At 45.5% G+C, this 19,617-nt stretch overlaps 1 protein-coding gene across 6 annotated transcripts in view; it reads right to left on the minus strand.

Annotated features, from left to right (window-relative positions):
- The window catches only part of lrba (LPS-responsive vesicle trafficking, beach and anchor containing), a 152,715-nt gene that overhangs the window by 22,431 nt on the left and 110,667 nt on the right, over window positions 1-19,617 (minus strand). For all 6 annotated transcript variants that reach the window (XM_037471218.2, XM_037471217.2, XM_037471216.2 and 3 more), the window contains 5 exons: window positions 18,001-18,116; window positions 17,769-17,881; window positions 12,908-13,048; window positions 11,226-11,345; window positions 9,087-9,239 (listed from right to left, as the gene is read on the minus strand). In XM_037471218.2, the coding sequence (XP_037327115.2) occupies window positions 9,087-9,239; window positions 11,226-11,345; window positions 12,908-13,048; window positions 17,769-17,881; window positions 18,001-18,116 (643 nt within the window). The remainder of the gene's footprint in view (window positions 1-9,086; window positions 9,240-11,225; window positions 11,346-12,907; window positions 13,049-17,768; window positions 17,882-18,000; window positions 18,117-19,617) is intronic.

Genomic DNA, 19,617 nt, shown 5'->3' on the forward strand with positions numbered 1-19,617 from the left:
AAACGGAGAGAGGTCAGCCTGTTCTTTTCCTTTTTGTCCGACTCACTGGACAACGTTTAGTATGAAGGTAAAACAGAACAACCGACAGACTACAAGAGTGTTGAAAGGTTTGAGCTATAAAGAACTCCTTTATATTAATGTAAAATTTTAAGCTAGGAAACAAACCTTATTCAAAGTCACTTTAATAGCAGGCAGAGCAGGGTACGATTATTTGTGTTTTTTTGTGTGTGTGTGTGAGAGGGAGAAAGAGCACTAGATCAGTTCATTATGCGCTAGGATTGACCTTTGACGGGCCCTGCTCCCCTCTTTCTAAAAACCAAAGCTGGGCCTGATGGGCATTTAATGTGCACTGCAATCGACTGTCAATCAGCACGGAGAAACAAAGAGCAGCCATGTTATTGCAGCTCCCTCTTCGAGAGGCCCGACTTTATGGAAATCCCTCGCATGCAGCATTTGGAGAGGGACACACAGAATAACATGCGTTGGTGGGTGTGCTGCGTTGGCATTGGAAGGGTATCGCTGGATGTTCTTGCTCTGTCACACTTAAAGGGGCATCGGTAGAGGTACTCGCAGACTGAAATGTCCAAGTGCAGCAATTTAACCTCAGCGCATCTCCGAGGTTCAAAGAATACCGGCCTCTGCCTGTGGAGTTACAGAAGACTGCCTCCATCTCTCAGGTCTTTGAGGAAATGTTTATAATCCAATCAGTTTGGGATGGAAGTAAGAGGAGAGATATTGAAACCCATTGATTAAACTTTGGATTTGACATGTGCGTGTTTTTCAAATTCGAGAGTAAACATTTGAAGTTTGCTGCTCATATATTATTTGAGAATAAATCTGGTTAGTTTACATTTTTACATTTTCCAACACTTGTATTTTTATCAGATGCCACATTGTAGTGTAGCAATTAAACGTTCCGGTCCAACTCTCGGCCCACTGAACTGCCAACTTAATTCACGACTAAATTCATACATTCAAACATTCTCTGCTTTTTCAGTAGCAACATTTGATATCTGTTCATCATTTTTTAATGTAATGATATATTTGAGAGCAGTGAGTGACAGTCACTAGGGGGTTAAGAGACACTCTAGAACGTTGTTAGTTTTGGACATTTTTTCCAAAATGCAGAAGATCCCGAGCAGTTTGTATAAAAAAAGCAGAAAGTGAAGGACAGAAGTGAGGCGTGTACCGACGACCCATTAGCAACGCTTCAGGTGAGCAGGTGTGGAAATGTCTCTTTCAGTGCGGCCACACGGTGGAAACAGCGTGGCAGAAGGTCGGGGCAGATAGCAGATTCCTCTGGTGCCACTGCAGGGGAACCAGGCAGGATTATTGATGGCCCAATTAGCGGCCAGTGTTCGTGTCATCCTCATCCACAGGGGACTCTCTGATAATTAATGAATAATTAAGCACGCCTTTATGTAAATGCTGATAGGGGGTAGAAGTTACCGGATTACCACATTTCTACTGGAAAGGTACACCTTTGAAGCATAAGGAAGGCCCTTTGTTGTGTGCTGTGACCCGTTTCCAATGGCAAACAATACGTTTGTGATATTTTCCTATGAAACAAATCGTAATCCTCCACCTTAAATCGTTTTCTTTGCTCTTCAAAGAACCCTAGTACTCAATTGGAGGTCTCCAATTTCTCTCCTAGAACGTAAAGTTTATTTTTACTCGCCCGCCAGTTTGCCGGGGCTATGATAATTTAACATGCCTTTAATGTGTGCAAGTCTCACGTTACTGTACTTCTCTCCTTTTCCCGAAACATCTGTAGCAGAGTGGGGATTTAATGCCTAGAATGAAACCTCCAACAACAACACGCGAAGCACGACAGTCGGACTACGTGTCCATCAACGCTGCTCCTCGGAGCGGAGGCTCACTTCAGGCCCGACGACCTCAACAAAACACCCCAAGTCATTGGAGACGTCGGACCGGAGACACCAAACGGTTGCGATTAACCGGCCACTGGACATTAAACCGGGGATTACTTAGGAGTTCCTTTCTGCTTGCGAGTGGCAGCGATTTATTTTCGTCCCTTTTAACTTTTCACTCAGGACTTTCTTCCCCTCAAAAGTAAAAGTGTCTGTCCACGCCGCAGGCTCGGCAGGAGGGTCTGTGCCTCGCTGTGGCTTGCGGTGGGCTTTACGGTCTGGATTGAGCCGGGTTTCACTCTGGGCTTTAACGAGGTGACACTGAATGCTCTCCTCCTTCCCTCATTGGCCCTAAAAAACCCTTTTAAGGACTTAAAGAGAGCTGTCCGTAAGGATGTTAAAATGTCACTTAACAAATCAATCCCCTCATTTGCATGCCGACGGGAAAACCGAGCGTGCGCGCATGCGTGTGTGTGTGTGTGTCAGTGATGCCGTGGGGGTGTAATCGAATGCACATGTTGTACGCAGAGTGTTGTCAGCGGCTGACTGTTTTCTTTTGTATCGATTACGGATGAAAAAGGCAAACACTTGTCAGGTTTGTATACAGTAAAATGACTGTTTAGGAACAAGCTGATCAAAACATCCTGAAGACCAGATTCAGTGTGTGACAGTGAAACATCGGGCCTTTTTACATGGAAGAAACAAATTCCCTGCAGAACCGCGGAACCGGTCCCGCTTATTGAGTTGTGTTCTATTCTTATTTTGCGTGTCATTAAATCCCATCAAATGTGTGTGTTCCCAAGTACCACAAACGGCATCGACCCCGAGTGGAAGAAATCTACTCTTCTCACCGCAACACAAGTTTAAATATCGCTTGTTTCGACTCTCTTTTCTCCCTCCAAGTTCAACGGCGCCCTTTCCCTTTCCCCCCTCCTGCTCATTCTCCCGCTCCAAGTGCAGCTCCCTTCTTTTTTTTCTTTCTTCTTCCCTGCGAGCTCTTTCTTCCCGTCATCTGATCCTTTGGATCAACTCCTCTGGAGCTGCCTTGCCCCGAGGTTGACAAGCACTCTGATTAAAGGGCTTATTAGCCCGTTGTAAATGAGCAGCCGATTGTCATTTTGAAGCGGGCAGAGGAAGCCTGTTGCCAGACAGAGGAGAGGGGGCCCCCCAACATGGAAGAAGTGGGGGGGGGGGGCAATGGGTGACGTAAGGAATGAGAGCTTTGGAGCAGCCGCACAGCCAACAAACCATTTCCTTTATTCCCATATTCACACACATCGGAGGACCCCAGATGGGTTGTGTGCGTTACTTCAGCCTCCCCCCCCCCCCCCCCACCACTTTCTGCTCTACTAATTAGATCGGTCGCAACTGTGAGAGTTCTGGCTATGGGTCAACGGAGGCACTCGCTGGCAAGTGGAACCTGAAACTCTAGCCCTAACTCACTCTCGCTCTCCCGCTCACTCCTCCACCCACTTGAAAGGCAAGAATATCATGTCATGGGGTGACAAGAAGCAGAATGAGCGGTGATTGGGAAAGTATCTCCCCAAAACAAACATGTCATGGGGGATTTGGTTTTAGTCAGACAATCGGTGTAGTGTGGTCCAATTTACAGCCCCGACAATGGAGTAAACAACAGTGATTGGGACATAAATGGATGAAATGGTGCCTCAAAGGCAGAAGGCCACAAAAGCGTGGTGGTCTTCTTCACTTTTCAGTCCTTGGTAATGCTTAATCGCGAAAAGTAAAAAAAAAAGTAAAAGTAACATTTAAAAAAAGGTTTGTTGGATAAGGTTTGGACAGTTGAGAGCAGCGCTTTTGTCTCAGACCAATGAAGGGTCCGCCTGGATGGTCTCTCCGCGTCCGTCTGGAGGTGTGGAGGCCTCTCAGCGCGGATTATGCGGAGATGATTGGGATGAATGGCTCGACTGATCAACTTGAGTGGAGAAAACCCTTCAAGGGGAGGTTGTGTATATGGAACAGTGCGTCTGACCCTGAAAGGCAAATGCCTCCCAAATAAATAAGCAATATGACAGAATGAGTAAAAATGCTGTGAAATGTGAAAAATCCCTACTTTCCTTGGTCTGAAATGGCAGTGAATTAAATACTTGGAATTTTGGACTCATCGCCAAATGCAAAATATCACCTGGATTATTTGATTATGACTTTTTTACTTATCAATAGTTTATCATATAAATATATAGTATAATTTCACTCTTACTAATCAGAACTAATAGCTTCATGCAATTTGAAATATAGATACATTTAATTTAATAGTTTAATGTCATGTCCTGTGTAGGGAAAGTCCATAACCCATTATAATTTATTAATTTTCTACTTTAATTATATAAACTCAGGAAAAACAAATACCTTGATAATAACTTTTCATTAGTCATAGTTGCTAAGCTACATGCCTTATAATAAAGGCTTATTCATCTCTTTCTGATGGAAAAAAATATAAATATACTGGGCACATTAGCCTATAGGCCACAGTAAAGAGCAAAAGACTACAGCGCTGGAATAAAGCGTAAAAAAGTCTCAGCAGACGTTGGGAAAAGTAAAACTAGTGAGTGGAGGAGTACAGGAAAAGGGAGAAGGACAACATTAGTGAGTGAGTGTGTCAGCAGCAGTAGATCATCCCATTTCTCAGGCTCTCATAGGCCTCCTCCATTACGTCATCGAAGGGGAGGACGAAGAGGAGGAGGAGGAGGAGAAGGAGCAGCGGGAGACGGACAGGGAAGAGGGGGAGGCAGGGAAGCAGGGGTGGTGGGGGGGGGGGGGGCAACTCGTAAAATACTGAGCACACAGTAAACATGTCTGCCCGTATGCATGACAATACCCCTACAGTGAGCGCTGTCTGACATTAGCCAGATACACCCCTCGCCCCCTCGTCTAGTTCCCATCCAACAACAAGGCTTCCAACAGGAGACACCGGGGGAATAGATTAGCGCTGGGCTAACATGGTGAAGTGTGCTCTGTCACACGGGGCCGTACGGGGCCCAGACGGCACTGAGGGGTGGGGGTGGGGGTGGGGGGGGGGGTGGGTTCTCACCCACTCGGTCATTCGCAAGTGCCTAAGTGCGTCTTAGTGGTTGGTGACTGGTCCTCGCAGTGGTTCACCTCAGCTCACACCTGGATCCCCGCGGGGGCTCCCTGTGAGGATAAGACGGGGAGGCTGGTGACGCCTCTCCCTCGGGTTTCATACAGCCGCTGGACATTTCTGCATAAATACATACAGCCTTCAATGCAAACAGGGCCCAAAGAGCCCCCATTTCACCTCGGGTAATGGACTCCGTGACATTCTGCGAGTGCCTGTCAGCGTATAAAACTGACAAAGTTTCAGAAAAGAACTTCCAAAGACGCTAATAGTGTGAGATTACTGGGTTAAAGGTGATTTGGCTCATATTGATATGACATTCGTCTGTTAGCGGCGAGCAGGAGATGTTTTCCCCTGAGGGCGGGATTGCAGCGGGGCGAAACATTAACAGCTGTTAGGTCCGGGAGTGAGGCTCCATGGAACAGATCGATTAGAAAAAAACTCAGAATTCAGAGAGTAACCATGGGGGTTAAAAGTGAAGTGCCATCAAACAATAAAAATGCATTAGAAATAATCAAATATCCCTTGTTGGGTTTTCCACACATCAACTTGTGCCCATCCAACAAGAGCAGAGTCTTTCACCCGCTCTGTGAGGGCAGTTTAACTGACGTCCCTGTCACCGCTCGGAGTGAGCAGTTGCTTCATGAAAGGGGGGGGGGGGGGGGGAAGGCCCAAAGTAGTGTGCCGCCCCGTCTCTCTCTAATGCGTGTGGTTTGCGGGACGCAGATGACGGGGAGGGAAACCAAAACACGTGGAGTACGGAGCAGCGGACCGACCCCCGGGGAGTTCGAATGGGTTGGATGGTGACTGCACCGTAGAATAGAAAAACATATCTGATGCTTAAAATGTTCATTATGGCACATGCCTATTGGTAAAAGACAGACATAAAACAAACATGCAAACCAGTCATTTAATCCAGATGTATGTTACGAATATTGAATTCTCTGTGTTCATGTCCTTATCCAAAATGTCAAGAAAAGAGCTGTCAGCCAACAAACCAAGGTTCACCTACATACACTATATTGTGTTTTCAGGCTGTGTTCAGAGAAAAGGAGAATCAAAACATGATGATTCACCTTTTGATCTAGTAAAATGTAGCGTGAGCAACTTAATAAATCCTGTGGGTTGAAGAAGAGGTTTTTCACAACCAAATAAGTAGATGCAATGCCTGTAAGCAGTATATGATGCACAATCTAACAGTGTAACAGACATTGGTGAAGGCTGCTCCACATCAGCAGCCACAGACACGTGACAGCACGTGTAAACATTGATGTGCAGACAAATACACATACAAGCATGTACGCACCATCACCTGCTAGGCCCTAATGGTTAGCAGACCTGAGAAGTGAGATGTGGTCATATATAGTGGAATGTCAGACAGGCTGACAGTGCCCAGAGACATGTAGTTATCTGGCAGAGGAGGGATCAAGTTCTTAACCTCTCCTTCGACCTGACTGGTAAAAACAACAAGAAGTCCCTGATCTCTGTGGCACGCCGCCTCAAGACCCAACGTCTCCACGTGTGTGTGTGTGTGTGGGTGTAATGGGTGAAAAAAAAGGGAGTGTGCTCTTACAAGCAAGCATTTAAGTATACTGTAGACACTTGTGTAGTGTGTAGTGAAGATGCATGCTGGACTAAAGGCGCTAAGGGATCTAAAAATCAAACCCCAACCCTGAAACACGTCCAACTCTCGGTATTTCGGAGCCTCCAGTGTTGCGTGAACCGAAGGTCAAACAACAATCTGCGTGGGCGCACACTGATGGTTTTTACTAAACATTAGTGATGAACTATGACACTTCCAAAACTAGACCAATATAAACCAGGCTACAGTTTGGTGTAAATGTGTATACCCTCTGCTGGATCTCCTTTTTCTTTTTTTTTCATTACCAACCAGGGAACTCTCACTCATAACAACAAAAACAAGCTGGCGATTTGCAAAGCAGCGCAATCCTTTACTGTGAGAGGCTTTTAATGGCCTTTCCAGATTGGGCCCTAATTAGCTGTTAATCATCAAGGGCTCATAACCAAGAGTGGAGACAGCAGGCCTGTGTGTGTGTGTGTGTTTGTAAGCGTGTGTGCATCATTTGCGTGTGTTTGCGCGTTGGCCATTAGCAGCAGACAAGCTAAAGGGAGCCAAACAGCCCATTAACTCCTTCAGTCGTCCTCGCTCTCCTCCTCCGCCGCGCTCATCTCTCTCCCAACAGTACCACAGTTGCCAGCTGACACCCTCTAATGCCAGCTATCTGTCACCAGCGGAGACCTGTCCACCCACACACACCCCACCCCTCCCCCCCGACCCATTTTATCCTTTATCCTTCCTGTCCACCCTCCTGTACTCCGTCTCTCCGATTCGGTCCGTGTTTTCACGTGCTGTAGGAAGGGATCAAAGGGATCCAATACCACACCAGGTTAATTGATCAGTCGTTTCACAAACTAAGAGTGCTTATGTGGAACATAATAACAGCTCCCCTTCAAAAAAAAAAAAAAAACAGAAAGCTGCTTTTCTGTTTTTTTTCTGTTTGTGTGCACCTACACCTGCCTCCTGGGCTTGGCTGCACTTTGGACCAATATCTCACTTTTCACACAGTAGAGGAAGAAAACCGCAGACTGAAAATGCATCAGCCAGAGAGCAGTAACCCTGGGGGGGGGGGGGGGGGGGGGGGGGGTTGGCTGTGCGAGAGCGTGGACCATTTGGATAAGTCTAAATTGCCTCTGCAGTGCTAAATTGGACACAAAGGAAAGGAGCGGAGGAAATTGAGGGAGCAGAGGTAGATGAGACTGCAGCACTTAAAGTGGCAATGAAGAGGCGCTTTGTGTCTTGCAGGAGCCCAAAGCGCATTAACGCGCGGATGCTTTCGAGTCGGTTTCGCCCGGCTCACCGCTCTGACCGATTTCTAGTGTGTTCCATAATAATATCCAAATTAGAAATATTCTGAATATTTGCTCAGAGGGGCAGTGATGAAGATGCAAACACCACTAAAATGTAAGACATTGAAAAATGGTGAGCAGTACCAGAATAAACAAATTACGTTACTAACTAATACTCATTCTGAGCAATGGCCAAAATCCTCTAAAATTACAATGCAGCATATTTAAATATATTAGAATATCTATAATTCGGCATTTTTCAAAAGTAAGCTTATTGTTTCAGCCCTATATGGCAGCACATGACAAAACGTAGTATTTCCCTTCTTTACAGCAAATTAAGTTTCCAACATCAGTGGAAAACAATACATCCACCTTGGCCCAGACCACGCCGACAGCCGTCGAGGGAGAAGTGTGTGATTAATGACAGGGTCCTGGTCATATCAGCAGGCTGGTTAACAGACCCAACCACAAGACGACACAGGTCACAGAGCACACCCAGCCTCATCAGCACCCATTACTACCGTGGGCACACATCACACAGGAAGCCGGTCCCACCCCGCGATATGCTCCTTTGAGGGAATGTGGCCCCCGGAACGAGATCCCAATTCAATGGAGGACTTTTTAAAACCAACCAAAATGCAGGCGGCATTCTTCTAGCGTTAACATTTGGTTTTGCATTTTTTGTTTTGTTTTTCCTCCTGAATTTCACCGTTTGTTCAGAAAACAGATTTTGATGGATGAAAATGAAGGAAAAATATCATTGGAGATGCGCGTAAACTCAACGTTCCCGCTTCGGCAAAGGCAAGATTGGAAACGGGATGCCGCATCATCTCTCTGCACACAATTGCAATCACCCACACATAAACGTGCACCAGATGTGCGCGCGTGCACGGAGCGAGTGCGGAAAGAGAGATGGCGAGGCGGATAGGGACAGGAGGTGAGGCGATGTTGGATCACTTCGCCGACACGGCAATCTGAGAGCCGGGGGCATGTCGGAGGAGCGGGAGGCTCAGGTAACAGGAGGAACTGTGAGACGATCAGGAAATAACACTGTCTCTTTGAATTAGCGTTTGCAGCTAAGAACAGGAGAGGCAGAAACCACTGGCAAGGCTTCAGCTGGTCGGGGTCATGTGACGTATACGGTAGAAGTTTGTGTGTGTCTGTGTGTGTTTACAGTGCGACTTATAGATAATAGAACAGAAACATAGTGACCATAGATGGCTGAATGTGCAGCTTCTGTCCGTGTTTCTTACCAGGCGATTGATGCGTACAAACTCCTCTGGGCTCTTGGCCCAAGGTGGCAGCTCCACATTAGAAACCACGGCGCTGTCCTCCATCACTCCCAGGTTGTAATCGTTGGCGTTGACAAACATCTCGGGGAGGTAGTAGAACTCTGGGATCAGCTCCTGCACGGACAAAGCGCAGAGATACACTGAGGCTTATTGTAACACTGAAAATATGCCGACATTGATAACAACGTTTCCAAGTGTTTCCATTTTATACTCAGTAGGGTAGGCTTGGTTGTGGGATAATGCTGACGGAATGATGCTTCTGAAACTACAGAGGCCTGAGAATAATCCGCATTTGTATGGCAGCATACAAATGCTAAAACTCCCCAGTAGCACATTTAAGCACTTTTAAAAATAACTGATTTTCAAGAACATGGTCTCATGCAACTTGATCTCTACAAATACACTCTGACAAGAACATCACCCTTTTTGAGATTAGCTGCACAATACACCAGCCTCTCATCAATGGGGCGAAAACCTCTAATCAAATGAGCAAGCAAACACACAGGTCTAAAACAACACACCACTTCCTCACTTCTGAAACCTCTTCACTTCACAAAACCTGACCTAGAGCGAAAGGTCAACCCCTTAACGAGGCCTCCAGCTCACCAAGGTTCACTGGCTGCAGCCTGCTGTAAATTTGAGCAGGAGGTGGCAAGACAGACAGACGGACACACACACACACACACACACACACACACACACACACACACACACACACACACACACACACACACACACACACACACACACACACACACACACACACACACACACACACACACACACACACACACACACACACACACAAATGCACCGTCAACTACAAAACCTCCAGGGCTTCGCTCCCCAACACTCGAGCTCGCCTTGCATGCACCATTATGTGCAGTGGCCCCTTTGCTCCGGCCTGGTCAGAGGCCAGCCCCTCTGATCCCCAATCCTGTCCTGTCATGGGTCACTGGAAGGGGCTCTGGCCTCTGGGCTGCTCGGCTACACTTCCACTGTTGCTACCTCTAACCCCTCTGCTCTTCTCTCTCCCCCTCTGATGCCTTCGGGCTGAAGCCAGGGGTCAGGGGATTGTGGACCGGAGGTCACGCTAGCGTCACCCAGGCTAGAGACACATTGAATCTGGGTGTTGTAACCCATTATCACTCCTTCTTTACCAGTGGGGTATGAAAACACTGGGGCTTTTTGCCCTCTGGCAGGGACAGAGGGTTGCTATCAATGGCTCGAATGCTAAAGCTAAATGGTGTGCTTAGCATACCAAATTGATACATCTCCTCGCTAATTCCTCTTTTGCCTGGGAGTGAATGAGTGCGTCCGAGTGAATAAAGTCGACGGACTCTCATTCAAAATATGCTAAAATTCCAAACAGGACATGGAAACAAAGTGATGTGGTCCAGATTTCCCCTTTTGTTTTGCTTTGAGCTCTCACAGTGTGATCCACACCGACAGGTCTAGACTGAGAGAGCAAACGACAGCTCTCGTAATCAAGCATTGGGCCGAGCTACGTAGTAACACAATCCATATGTTTTTATCGGCGCGATGGGAGGGGGGTGGTAAACGCAATCAAGCGTCAAAACACCCCGCGCCGCCACCCCCCCCCCCCCTTGCCCTTCAGTGACCCAGTGCCAGGAGACGCAGCAAAACCGAGCTTTGACATAGAATGTCTGACTGTAGTCGTAAATGTTTTAGGGGTGCAGTTAAAGTGCGCACTGGGGGTACGAAGGCCTTCGGTATGAGAATGACCTGAGATGATGCAGGGCCAGATCCAACAGCTCAGCAAGAGTTCGGGGGCCCCCGGTGGGCAGGGATTCATGTCCAGGTTATAGCTGGCTGAATGGGAGACGGACGGACCGGGACAGATGAGGATTAGTCCAACGCTTTGATCAGAAGACCAAGGAGCTTTCATTGCATCGGGACAATGATTGGTAGCGACTGGACATCAGCCTTTTGAAACAGTTTTTTTTTTTTTACTTTGTCTGTAAAGATGCTGGTGGAGGATTTATTCTCCCGGAGTTTTGGGCCTTTTGTCTCCTCACTTCTAACCTTCTTCTTCTAAGTCAACCAGGAGAAGTTTTTTTTTTTTTTTTTTTGAGGTACCTTGACATCAGATGTGTCTCTCTGGCAGTTCCTCCAGGCGCGGGACACTGAGGAGAAAGTGCGGTCAGCGTGGTCAAACTTCCCTCCTTGGAAGTTCAGAAAAAACGTGGTGTAGGGTTCCTGTTGGTGAGAAACAGCAATGTTTTAAATCAAAGCCCTGCCGCTTTAAAAGGAGAAACCCGCGAGGTTTGTTAGAATGTAATCCCTTGTTGTGCAAAAAGAAATAATACATTAAAAGTGTGGTCTGCCTGTAACAAACTGGAACCCCAAAATTACCTCATGAAATAATCCCAGAGAGCTACCTAAAAACAATACACTCAACTGCAACTGATGCATTTCCAACCACGTGTAATCTTGTAAGGACGAACCAATTTTCATAAGTCCCCAAGTGACATGGACACAATATGTTGGGCCGCAGCTACTAACACTGAAGCTAGCTAATGAAGTTCATTCACAAATGACCTGCACCTCATCTGTATGAAAAGTTTAAGAGGTTAACCACACTGTATCATAGTTTAAACAACAGAATAGGATCATGGGAACGGTCGAATCGCACAAATAAACACAACGTCCCCCCCAGAAAATGGTTCACAGATCTTGGCCGGAGTAGTTTTCAGTTACTGTGATGAGAGTCATAAGCGAGGGCTTCTGGTAAAGTGGCTTTAGAGTAAGCCTGCTAATGATGTGCAGGGATCAATGTGGTAACCCTGCTGGGAGTCACTGAGACAGTGAGCTACTGGGACAATAACAGGAGAAAACTGCATGTTGGAGAAACTTAGTAACCTCCATGTCCCTCGAGTGCAGTAATGAAAGATTGATGGCAGCCATTCAACAAAAAGGCACAGAACGAGAGCCCTCTGTGGCGCAATGTATGTGCACTGCTAATACTCTCAAATTAATCTAATCATACAACTTAACTTATAAGGGGAATTTCTTTTGCATGGCACACATTTAATTGCACGGCTTTGGTATAGTATTGTAAATAATATGCAACAATAAATGAGAAACAATATGCATGTGTTGTAATATTTGGCATACATAGACTATTTCTTGATGAATACATCTGTTTCTATAAAATAGGAACCTAATTAAGATTGAATTACTGAGGATATTAAACTAAAAATCCATTTATAATAGTTTGACATATGTTGAATGTGCTTACTTCTGTGCGTAACTATACTTTAAAAACTAATTGAACATGGGGCCAGGATACAATGGCTTCATTCAAGAAGGAATATCCTCGAAAACTATACAAATGTAGTCATGTTTTAAAATGCAAATTATTATTTTTGTAATCACCACCTTATTGAATTTGTCACATAAAAACTATTGTACACAGAGTTCCTGATGACACAGAATATTGCAACTAATATATACATATTAACAATGCTAGTAAAAAATCAACACCAGATAATGTGTGTACGTCATCTTAAATTCACTCAAAGGGAAGAGAACCAGTGAGGATATGACGAGCATCTGCAGCGGATACAAGTGATTCGAAATCAAGCAAAGTAGATCTTTTCCACAAGATGATTCAACCATCATTTCATCAACGGTGGCGTCGTTGCCAGCAGCTCAACTCAAATAGCATTTTCCAAAGGGCTGCAAATACACTAATTCAAGGCATTTAAAAACCATAGTAATCTTTATGTAATGAGTCTTTCTGCATGCAAGGCACTTACGATACGCAGCAGCCACATCATGGTGAAGCTGGAGGTGGAGTAGTGGGTTCCATAGTGGAACTTCGGCACCTGCTCGTCCTCCCAGGACTCGTATCGGTCTGAAAAGAATGCTGCCCTCTTGGGGTTCAGAGCACCAATGGGCTATGGAGAAATGGAAACATATTGCACATATGTAAAAAAGTGAAAATGACAAAACACATCCTTGCAGCATTACTGAATTCAACTGCGAACACATTCACAGGCCACACTTTGAACTAAAAACAAGGCAAATGAAGCTGGTAACCTTTGTGCAAATTCAAATGAATATTAGATGATGTTTCCCTTCAGACACAGATCAATCCTTTCCCACAGAGTGCTTTTTAGAGGCTGTGAAACAGAGCCCCCGCAGCTGTAGTCTGTCAGAGAAAACTAATGCGCTCCAATGAAAGAGTGCCTACTAGGAATATCAATAGCAGGGCTGTGGGTTGCTTCAATTTCTACATTTATTAATCTGTAACTAATACACTGGTCACCGGCTCCTATTTGTAGCCCAGAAAAATGGTTAAGTTGCATTAATTTTCCATCGCTCTACAAAACCAATAACGCTGTGCTGCTGGGCTATTATTTAAATACTCATTTATAGAAATCACTTTCAGGCTGGTTCAATTTTTATTAGCCTTCTGCCTGGCTCACACGTGCGCACACACACACACACACACACACTAGATCGATGGTAATGGAATGATGGCCTTTTGAGGATGAGGGCCTAGCAGGGTGCGGATCAATTGGATCTCTTTCATATCATAGGGTGCCTGTCAGAGCAGGGCCAGGCATCGATATTGATCTGCGCTATGGCTACTGTTTTGTGCCGGTGTAATGGGGCATGCTCGTGTTCATGTAACTGTGTGTGATGGGAGTGATGCGCACGGCATTCTGGGCAGAATTGGTTGCTTTTCTTCTTTTTTTTTTTTTTAACGGAGCCCGGCGTGTGCCGGTGTGTAGTCTCGTTGTTGAATGCCTCACGCCGCCCACAAAAGAGTGCAGCTCCGTGTTGACAGTGATGCACTGTGGGCTTCCTCAGGGCCACTGGGGGGGAGGGGGGGAGGAGGGGTGAGTACACACAGTGAATTATACATCAGGCCCATTGGTCTGATTTATAGCCCTAATAACAGTCGGCTCATTAAAAAAAGAAAAGGGAGAGGAGGCATATAAAATAAAAAAAAAGGCTGAAAGTGCCACAGTGACGGAGCGAGAGGCTGAATTGTGTGTGAGAGTGCTTGGAAAAGGGAGGGTGGGGGGGGGGGGGGGTCTTTTGGTTTGCGCGAGTTGTTTACTGCTGTAAATTACTGTGGGGCCAGCGCTCTCAGCTTACAGTAGATACAGCAGAGCGACAGTGAGGGCGCCGTACATCAGGGAAGAGCGCCCGAAAAGAGTGCTGATGGAACGCCTGCCGCCGCCGCCGCCCCAACACGGATCAGGATAATGTGTCGCGGCGAAGAATAGCGCTCTGATGAGGACTCAGATAAATTAACCAATCTCTGGGTTTTAATTAGACGGGAGAGAAGGCTGCAGAATGAAGCTGTGCGGACGCTTTCAAGGGGAATACAGAGAGAATTCCTCCTGGATCAGTCCGAATCACTTTTTAAGTCAACAGAGGAGATGGTGAAGGCGCCGGGGCGGTAAAAATATTCACAAGAAATAATTACAGGTGCAAAAAAAAAAAAAAAGGCGGGAAACTCCAAACCGATCAACCACTTTTACAATCAGATTCATGTCAAGACAAGGGAGGGGAAGTCGCTTCACTAATCCAAGTCATGGAAACATTACACTGATCAATGAGATTATACAGGATGCTTCCTGTGGGCTCATCTACCTAAAATATCCCCCACAACTTCCAGACTATTCTCAGATTAAAACCCCTAATAAAAGGTCTAGTACCTGAGAACTATTAGAAGAACATTACCCATGCTACTTTCCTTTTAGAACAATTATGGGTCACGAGCATCACTTGGGCTTCAAGTCATAAATCAAAAGAGCCTTTTGAAAGGAGTGTTTATGTATAATGTCCTATTTAAACAGTGAAAATGGTGCGCAGAGCCTGGGGGATAAACATATCGGGCGCGTATGGTGAAATCAATACACCATTAAGCTCATGTGGCTGTGAGTAGTAGGCTATAGCACAAAGGTACAGGGAACGCTCAATAAATCCTCACAATTTGTGTTGCTATGTAAATGTAGACCACCTAATCTTTGGCAAGGAAGTAAACAGAAAACGACATCTCTTCAGTGCACGTCTATGCAGCCGGTTTGACCAATTAAAAACATCCTACAGCTCTCTACATGTAGGACAAGTGCATCATTTGGAGGCATTGTGTGCAGAAACGGCGTGCTAGAAACGGTGGAGGGGAGTTACAACACTTGCAGTCATTTGAGGTGTGTGCTTATCGTGACTACAATGTTATCTCGAGGGTCGACGTTTGATGTCAGGTTGCGGTTAGAGTTTATGATAAGAAAGTCCCTGGGGTCAGAATGGCTCTGGCTACAGGGAACATAAATTCTGTGTGGCCTCTGTGGTGCCGAGGATGATGACAGTGTGTGACACGCGCGCACACACACACACACACACACACACACAGTGTCACTGGGGGCTTCGCAGATGACCTGTTTCTATATGAGACGACCAACCAACGTGACATACAGTAAGGGGGGGGATAAGAGAGATGTGGAGAAAGAGGCAAACAGAGGGACAACTGGAACAATACACAGAGGAAACAAAGCAGGGAGAAGGGGAGAAAGGTGGAGAATGATGCAGCTATGGTCAGAAAACATCAGGATGCAAAGAAAAGAAACACACAGCACAAACGACTGCGAGTTGCAGAAATGAGAGAGGGGGGGTGCTTGCTTTGCTTGCCCTTTTCCAGATACTGCAGTCTGCCACGGTCCAGTGGTCACACACTGATATCACGCGTGTGTCGACAACATGAATAAAACAGATGTAATAAAGATGGGCCCCTCCCCTCCCTCCCTTTCTCTCTGCTGATATGCTGCTCTCGGAGGAGAGCAGAGATCTGCAAGGATGGCAATGATTCTATTCTTCTGCTCTCTCTCTCTCTCTCTCTCTCTCTCTCTTCCTTCCTCGTTTGCTCTCACAGTGTCTCGTTGTTTCTCCTCCTTTTCATCCAATCCCCCCCCCCCCCCCCCCCCCCCGTCATTCACTTAGTCCCCCGGGGGGCCCTGAGGCTTGACCGTGCACAGCGGCTGGGCCGCATGAAACTTCGAGGCGGTGCGGAGGAGGAGAGCGGGAGGCGGAATGCTGCTTGTTCGTGTGAGTCTGTGTGTGTGTGTGTGTGTGTGTGTGTGTGTGTGTGGTGGTTTGTGGGGCACTAACAACTGTCACATTTCAGCCTACTGGGCAACATGAAGCCAAATAAACAGAGGAATTACGCAGCTTCTTGCAGTGGGGGCGGGCTACAACGGGGAGAGATAAAAACAAAGCAGAGAGACAACAGCAGATGAGGAGTGAAGGCAGGACCCGGGACGAAGCGAAGGGGACGAGGTGATTTTTCTGTGGAGGTTCTTGAATCTTTATGACAGGGAGGTGTGAAGCATGCGAGTGTGAGTTGGCGGTTGATGCGCTTGAGGCAAATGCACAGGGCTGCTGTATGCACTGGATGAAAGCGCGCAGGTTTGAATGCATTTTAGCGACGGCTCACCTCGGTCACACCAGAATTCACGACGTCAATATCATCAAGTATTTTTATTGTTTGAGTAAAACTTAAGTAAATTTGCGATGCACTTCTGTTAAGAATTCCAATTGAAGTGACATCCAATTCAACACCATTGACCAATTGCAAACTCCTGTAATCTGACTTTTGGAGTCACTGTGTTCAAAATGGAGGTGGCTTTCATATTAGCTCTGTGACAGAGGGCCATGTCCATGAGCACACGTAAAAGCCACGAAACAACTGTAACAGTATCTCACTGGATGAATATTCACCTCTTTCTCACTGTGCATGAACAAGGGATGCTCTCGGGACACCAACAAATGCCATCAACTCTACCTCCAAAATGCTTTTTTTTTTCCAACTTCTTCCCTGTCCATTAGCACATGCCTTTTTTTTGTTTCCATGGCAGATTTATTCAGTCATTTTGGTTCCAGCAGCGAGACAGTCGCTCAATCATCTCACTGTAAAAACTAATCTCCTGCCCTCCCATCGCTGGACAGGATGGGAGCAGTGGGGTGTGTGTGTGTGTGTGTGTGTGTGGAAAAGACAGGGAGTTCATGCAAGTAAATAATTGTATGTCTACTTAGAACATGGGGGAGAATCTTTTAAGTAGTTTCAGTGGTGTGAGTGAGTGTATTTATGTGCCAGAGAGCATCTCGGTGCACGTCCCACTGTTTTAAACCCAATCACCTGCAGCAACCAGGCAGTATTTCTTCACTTCCTGGGGTGTTGCAGAAGGTCAAACTTGAAAGAATTCGATTATGAAGTTTGAAATAGGGATTTGATATGCCATTTTAGGATGTCTGCCGTAGAATTACACCAATTTATCCGGATAGATTTCCCCTATAAAGTAGATCAGGCGTGATCCCAAAGATACACAGACAGATACTTTTAGTTTTCTAACAACAACAAAAATAAATAATTGAGTCATAAAATGAGGACAGAGCCACACCTGGGAAAAGATAGCAATCAGTCAATGAAGATAGTGATTAAAGATTTGGTTTGCTAAAATATGATCACTGGCTATTATACAGCGACCATAAATGGACCATAATATGTAGACATACACGCCACCAAATATTTCCCCTCTCTTTAGGATTAAAAAATGTAAAGATATGAGTGAAGAGGGAGGAGAGGATGGGCCTCGAGTGCCTTACCTTGGACAGATCTCTGAAGTTGCTGGGCAGAGTCAAGTCAAGCTCTTCTGAGTCGTAGTTGGTGATAACCCAAGGGAAGACCGGGTACTGGTTCAGGTCATTATAGGTCCGGCCTGACGGGGGAACCAAACAATGGGAGGAAAAGAGAGGGCAACAAAGATTACACACGCCCCGGACCAACTGTTGGCGGGTTTAGGCCGCGATCTGCAGGCGTCGGTCGGCGTGTCCTCACCAGAGATGGTGTTGAGAAAGATGAGGTAATCGAAGTTGGATATCTCGCGGCGCTGCCAGCGCTGGGTCATGTTGGAGGCCTTGAATAGCTGCTTTGGTGTGGCCAGCGATATGCGTCTACAAAGAGAAAGAGAGGGAAAAACTGACATTCAAACACTTTGATCTGTTAAGCCACAGTGTGAAGTAGTAAAGAGGTAAAGTCGGTCACCACATGGGTAGCAAGGATGGCAATTAGCAAACTGGAGGAAAAAAAAAAGCTTTGGGCTTATTAGACGTTTACAATACAGATGTTATTAGATGAAAAATCTTTTCAACTTCCAGTCCTGCTAATTAAGAAGACAAATTTGCAATAAATTGGTTTGAGTGCACATATTTCCGTATATGTGCGCACACACAGAGCCGAGGGTATGATCTATGCAGAAGGACAAAAACAAATGACCCCCAATCCAATTAAAACAAAAGAAAATGATGGAATCAATCACTGTCATGGTGCGAGATTATAGTCATTAGGCTGCTCAAAGGTAAAAATACGAGTGTACTACAAGACACATTATTCTTCATATTCTGTCGTGTCGCCAAGCGATAATGTGCATTAACACAGACCTTTTAAGTAGGTTTCTATATTTTCTTTTCATCTCCAGTAGATCAAATAATAACCAAATGTAAAGGCATAGAGAGGAGAAAAGACACCAGGGGCCTGATCATGGCAAAATGTTTTAAAAGAAGTAGGGTCATTTCTACTTATCACAATATTACATGGATAATGAAGTGTGGCTGTGCAATCATTGTTCTGGCACTCTGACATTAAATAAAGCTCTGTGTGTGTGTGTGTGTGTGTGTGTGTGTGTGTGTGTGTGTGTGTGTGTGTGTGTGTGTGCACTGAGCGGTCCACTCCAGCTGTCCTCGGGTCAAAGAGGCTGGGTGTAACCTGGCCTGCAGACTAGCTTGATAAATGAGCCAAACACAAATACACACAAATTATCTCACCCTGTGTGTGTGTGTGTGTGTGTGTTGTGTATTATACACACAGTGTTCATGCATTTCCTTCCTGACATGCACAACCTTAGTCAGACTAATTATACAGCCTGTGGTTTTACCGTTTCAATTGCTTGTTTGTTTCCCAGATTTGTAGAAACATTTCCCATGGACCCTAAATCTTCCTGCGTCCCACCAGACAACAACTGCCAAGTCTCAGATTTAGAACAACCGACTTGGAAACAAATATGAAAACTAAAACAAGATTTTTGATTTAACATATGTTTGGTTACAGCTCTTCCATGTTTACTATTGTTTACATGAAAGGTATTTTCACTCTCAGAAAAAGTCTGAAATCTGACAGGAAACTGTAGTTATGTGTACTTTGCCCAAAACACTGGGAAATGATTTACTCATATATTATTTTTCTCCTAAAATGAGGTCTCCGAGTATAGAAGGTTCCATCTGCTTTACATTATTGTAAACTTTATAGATGCATATTTCTGATTTGAGGTTATATAAATAAAACTGACTTAATAACATCTTTTACAACCATTTACCTAAAGTAAAGTTCAAACTTTGCATAAGTTAATTAGAATGTTCCATAAAAAGGCAAGACTCCATTTCTCTTGATTTATCACAG

Source organism: Pungitius pungitius, chromosome 9 (assembly GCF_949316345.1).
Source record: "Pungitius pungitius chromosome 9, fPunPun2.1, whole genome shotgun sequence".
NCBI classification, from domain to species: Eukaryota; Metazoa; Chordata; class Actinopteri; order Perciformes; family Gasterosteidae; genus Pungitius; species Pungitius pungitius.